The following is a 6,000-nucleotide window of genomic DNA, read 5'->3' on the forward strand; positions in this document are numbered from 1 at the left end:
AGAGAAAACAACTTTAAAGTTAAGACATTGTTCTAGCTATTCATGTTACTGTCTTTTATTATATTTCCTTGACAAAAAGGGGACCTCAAAGGCAGGAGATTCCACTTTTAACCCTTGGGGAGGCAACAGATTGTGGCCTGAGAGGAAAGGGACTCTGAGGTGACAGTAGCCCAGGAGTAGGGAACATAGATACAAGTTGTTTTTTTTCCAGTTAGAGCACAGATAAACCTGAACTCTTGTATTTTATAAAAGTTTGTGTTGCTCTGTCACACTCCTGCTCTTGAGATAAAGGTCAGCCAATTACTTATGGAAACCACGTAGCCACACACCACCCATTGGGAGAGCGAGGGAAGGAGTGTGAAGATACAGTGATCGTCAGTTGCTAAATAGACCAACAGAAGAACGAAATACCATCTTTTAATAATGAAAAGGTTAAGTTAAACTCTGATCAGAAATCGTTTTTTCCAGGGTCAGCTAGTATAACGTAATGTCTGCACTTGGATAATTGCTAATTTAATTGACCTTCATTCTTCTCTCCATGTCCTGCCCCTCTGTGTTAGCTCACTCGATAGATGGAAGATGTCCTCTTTTAATCTTGATTCCTTTTATCTTATTCCTTCCCGCTCCCGCCCCCACCCCATCTCATTTAAACTCCTACCATGTTCCCTTGATCCGGACTCTCTTTTCCTAACATTTGAATTCTGACACCTTTCACTTACTCCATTGCTTCTCCTCTTCCTTTCTGCCACTGAGCACTGTTGGCAAAAAATCTGGCATGCTGATTCTTTTTATGCTTTTAAATCTGCCGTAAATTCCATTCAAACTGCGCTCTTTGTTCTGTAAGCAAGTCCCAATGCCATTCTGGAGACTTGGCATTTAAGGTTTAATGAAGCCTTCCATTTTAAACCACGTTTGGCCCTTTTTACTACACCCAAATTTGTCAATCTGCCTAACGTTTTTGAGGTTTTATGTTATGCCAGGACAAACATTTTCTAGAGTGTCTGAGGCAAATCTGAGAGACTGGGGAGTCCAAAAATGACACAATCTCACTTTATGGATATATTTCTAATCTATTTATTTCATTTTTGCTCATCATAACTCAAAAATGGGTTGGTCTAGATACTGCAGCTCTGGTTTAAACCTTGGTTTAAATTGGTAAATTACCGTAGCAGCAGAATTATTGTAGATGATTATACCACTTTGCACTGCCAGATTGGCGGTAAAGAGGCCAGGGTAAAAATGAGAATCAGACCCTTAAGTGTTTATAAAAGTCATGAATTTTTATAAGATTGTGACCAAGACATTGTTAGTGAGAACTGTGAGTTTAAAACAAATTTTTCTATAATATAAGAAGGGGAAGATGAGAGAGAAGGAGATGAAAGGAGAGAATTATATTATGGAAGACCCAACACAGTTAAGTCTCACTGTCTCCTTTCTCTTATATAATCAGACATATTTTTGTTCTCTTCTGGTGTCTGTCTGAAACAAAAATTGAGCTTGTACCAGGCCATGATATTCCTTAATATACGGGAGTGTCTATAGGAACAGTGCTGCTTATTCACCTTTTAGCAGATTGGTCATTCTTAATTAATCAGATCTTATAGCAACATTGTAGGTAAAACAAAATCTTAATGTATTATATGAAGGCTTAAAGCTGCATTCCAACATCTGTATTATTTATTTATTTGGTGTATGCAATCCGGTCAAGCCAAGCCGCAGCATTCTTGTAAACAATGTTCAAGGCGCAAAGACCTCCAGGATGTTGAGTCATTTTGCAGTCTCCAACAATATGTGTCATGGTTTGTGGTTGCCCACACTGACATAATGGACTGTCTGTAAAACGCCACCAAAATTCCACTGCTGCATCTGTATTAAATAGTAACAACATATTGCAATGTATTTTCTCTGCATTAGTACACCACTTGACTCTTGGGCTGCAATTTGATGAGACACAAGCCAGGGGTATATAGAGATATATAGATATTCATATGAGCTATATTGTTTCTATATGTGTGTGTGTGTGTGAGAAAGAGAGTTTGCACACGGATGGTTTATAATTTCTAATTTCACAATAAAACATATTAGCCAACACAACAGGTTAAGACAACTCGTAGGTATGTTGTACAAAAATGTAATTGTGAATCTCGGTTCATTAAAGAAGAAGCTGACTAGTAATAGCCTGAACAATGATAAAAAAAGATGGCAATCATACTAGCATGAACCAACAACTTTTGTCATCAATATTGACTCTTTTCTCCCCACAGGAAATTAGTGTTTCCGTTGTTGACTTTCCATCATCTCGATTTTATTTTGTCACTCCCTGTGTGTACCATGACGTCTGCTAATCTCTGTCCAAGCAACTGGTGGTTTAGGAAAGTTGAGTGGAACTTTTTAGTAGAGTGTGAAATAGTTTGTTTTCATATATATCAAGATTAAGGTATTTTTATCCAGCTGATACAGGGACATTCTAACATGCTGATTTTAAAACTGCTAGGCTTCTTCAGACATTAGAACTCTGATTAATCATCTGGCCAGTGGTTTATTTAATGTTCTTTTATCAAAGGAGAGCTGCCTAAGAGAAGCAAAAATATAAGCACATAGTTTAATCTCTTAGTTCTTTTCCTCAGTTTGATTTTTGTTTCTTTCGTTTTACAGCCTTTATCCCTTCCTTGGCTCACCTTTGTCGTCTTGAGATCCGGTCCATTTTAAAAAGTGAACACCTACAATCTGACCAGTTTATCCGTAAATTGCCATTGCCCACTTGTCTACAGGACTATCTGCTGTATTTAGATATATTGAGAATAAATGGCATTCCAGAACATTCCAGAATTCAGGGTGAATTGGATGAAGGAACATTTTGCCCAACTCATTCCGGTTCAGAAGACACCAAGAAGGGAAGCATGTGGTGCTGATGCTTGATATTCCAACTGCCTGAGTCTGGACCCAAATGTTGCAGACTTTATGAATGTCAATTAGCAGACTCCACAGGAGAGCTACTGTATTTGCTACTCTAGTAAAGGGTTTTTTCACATTGCAGTTTACCTTTTAATTAGAAGTATGTTGCAAGTTATGATGTTCTCAACTACATGGAAAGCTTTAAAAACAATCTGTTCTAGTCCCTTCATTTGTATTCTTTCTTTCAAAAGAAAATTCCTTCCTCTTATGTGGTAAAATCAACCTGTTCAGTGAACATAGTTTCTAGATAGCTATTCCTGTCAGTCACTAAATTAATGTGAAAAATCCTATTACAAATACTATACATGCCAAACAAAATGTTTTAAAGTCAAAAATTACAAATTATATGAGTATTCTGTACTTACATGTTGAGAAATGGTCTAGGTGAGCCAGACATCTGAGATCACTGAATGTCCAAAAGGAAAGTGCTTGTTGAGGTAGGTCTGATCCTTTCTGTTTTAATTTGTACGAATTAATTAATCTATAATTAGTTGCTTCTATTCTGCCTTCCATGAAAATGTCTTAGGCTATTCATTTTTCCATAAAACTATACATAGTATTTTATTTGCAAAACAAGAATACTTCCTCCAACCCAACTTTAAAGACATGAAAATGAAATTTTTGGTACTTCAGAGATGCAGATCAGGTTTATGCACATACTCAATAGAAGAAAAAAGCAATATTCAGATTAGTGTTTGAACAGCACATACTACAGTGGTATTTGGAATGATGTTATAGTAGAATTGAAATGCTGCAATAATCCCAAATGTCATGTTCAGATTCATGGACTATTTATTCTAGTTTCTTAGAAATTAGAGTACAAAAGGAATTCAGGTTCACTATGAGTGTGGTGATTTGTCCTCTTACCAGTAATTACTCTAAAACATATTTTGGAGTTTCTTACTAATTCTTTTATCAGGAGATTAAGCACCTACCTGTTCAGTGATCCCATATCTGCTGGTTACAAAGAGGAGTTTAATCTGCTGAATGTATTTATTTTTTCTTTAATTACATAGCATTGACAATCTCTGTTCTGATTGGTAATGACTTGAGTTCTGGCCCTGTTTGGGATATTTCTGGACATGGAATGTCTATTCTTGCTGGCTACCCTCACTTCTGCTTTTCTGTTAGCAAAGTGCCAACTGTGTCACATATCTAGAGCTGACCATGGTCAGGAATGCAAACAATGGTGGATATTGTAGCTTAAATTAAAAAAAAAAAATACTGCTGGGTTGGAAAAGTTAGCCAGCCTTCATAAATGGAAATGCAAACTATACACATGAGTGAGAACAGTCAATTCAAGTTCCTTCTTGCCTTCAAAAGATCTTGTTACCTTAGGCACCTTTATTTCCACATGAGGTCTGTAGCGAGAGGAATTTGATAACACTGTGTAGAGATGTGCCTGTGTACTGAGCTGTACCAGAGTGCATATGTTCATTCTTAGGATACAATGCTAACGTTGTAATAATTGGTATCAACTATATTTTCCATGTGTTATCAAACCGTTTGTCTCATTTAATAAACAATTTAAGAAGAAAATTTCCATGTTGGAGTTCTTACCAGATTTCAACATGCTTGCCTTTGGGTCAGTCTCATCTAGTCTCCCCGCAATTGTAATTTTTGTAGGCGTGGTTCTCAAACGTTCATAGTGTGCACCAATGTTCCTTCTAATTTTTTCCATCCAGATGCGGAATGAATTTTGTTATGTGCACCAGTATCAAGGTAATGTGCAAATGTGCATCACCAGTAGAAACCTAGATATAATATATATATTTTAAAAGTTACCATAGGGATAATTACTCCAGCCAGGACAGGTTAGACATTCATAGATTCATAGATACTAAGGGACCATTATGATCATCTAGTCCGACCTCCTGCACAACGCAGGCCACAGAATCTCACCCACCCACTCCTGAACTCACTACTCAAAGAATTAAATTTAAGCATAAGAGAGAAATAAAATTATTAAATGCATCGACCAGTCAAAAAACCAAAATAACAACACTTTGAAAGAATAAAATTACAGAGAATATATGTGCATTGCAGGAAGTACCAAGAAGTAACAACAACTGCAACAAAAGTATGTGTTGGGAGGTGAGTGTGAAAGAGACGGGGTGTGTGTGTGTGTGTGTGTGAGGGATAGAGACTCTGTGTTTGTGTCAAAATAGAGACAGTGTGTGTGTATGTGTGTGAGACACAGAGAAAGTGTGTTTGTGTGTGTATGTGTGAGAGAGGGACAGACTCTGTGTGTGTGTGTATGTGTGTGTGAGAGAGAGAGATACAGAGACAGTGTGTATGTGCTGGCTGCTGGGGAAACCTATGAGAGACTGTGCACTGTCTCTCTAAGGAACCCACCGGGAAGCTCAGAACTCAGCAGCTGAGCTCTCCTGCTCCTGAGCCCTGTCCCCTCTGCCCTGCTCTGCGGCGACAGGGTACATGGGCAGGGGGGAGGGGAGCACCCTGACATCAGTGCCCCTTCCCCCCACACCCCGCTCTGTACAGCCAGCATGAGGGTCCCAGGAGCAGCTGGCCAGGGGCTCCAAGGCAGAGGGCAGGAGCAACGCAGCTACAGAGCAGTAGGGGAAGAGGCACCTGAACACATGCCGCTGTGCGCCACTCTGCTAATCAAGTGCACGGCACTTGATTCACTCCTGGGCAGCCGCACGACCACGCAGCTTAGAGGGAACACAGGTGTGCACCACATCTTAATAGAAACAGGTTCCTGGATCACGTCCATTCCCTTTCACAATTGTGCAGCCCATTTTCTGCTCCTGTAAGTGATCACATAAGGGCCAGTGGCAACTAAAGCAATTGTTTATATGGAAAAGTAATAATAAAGTATTATGTATTTTTAGCTGTCTTTCAATGAAATTTAGCAGCTGGAAATAGGAGGTGATTGCCAGCCAGCTCAATCTCATTGTGGATCCCGATAGTTGCTCCACAGACCACCATGGACCAAAGACCACAGCTGGAGAACCTAATCTTCAGAAACTCATCATCTTTGGTTTTAAACTCAAAGCGTTGTTAAATGTGAAAGAGCAGGTA

The 6,000-nt window shown here is 39.0% G+C and overlaps 1 protein-coding gene across 3 annotated transcripts in view; it reads left to right on the plus strand.

Moving 5' to 3' along the window:
- The window catches only part of ASB3 (ankyrin repeat and SOCS box containing 3), a 133,027-nt gene extending 128,533 nt beyond the window's left edge, over positions 1-4,494 (plus strand). For all 3 annotated transcript variants that reach the window (XM_048842870.2, XM_048842869.2, XM_048842871.2), the window contains one exon: positions 2,656-4,494. In XM_048842870.2, the coding sequence (XP_048698827.2) occupies positions 2,656-2,912 (257 nt within the window). In that variant the 3' untranslated portion in view covers positions 2,913-4,494. The remainder of the gene's footprint in view (positions 1-2,655) is intronic.
- The last annotated feature ends 1,506 nt before the right edge of the window (positions 4,495-6,000 follow it).

This window comes from Caretta caretta, chromosome 3 (genome assembly GCF_965140235.1).
Source record: "Caretta caretta isolate rCarCar2 chromosome 3, rCarCar1.hap1, whole genome shotgun sequence".
NCBI classification, from domain to species: Eukaryota; Metazoa; Chordata; order Testudines; family Cheloniidae; genus Caretta; species Caretta caretta.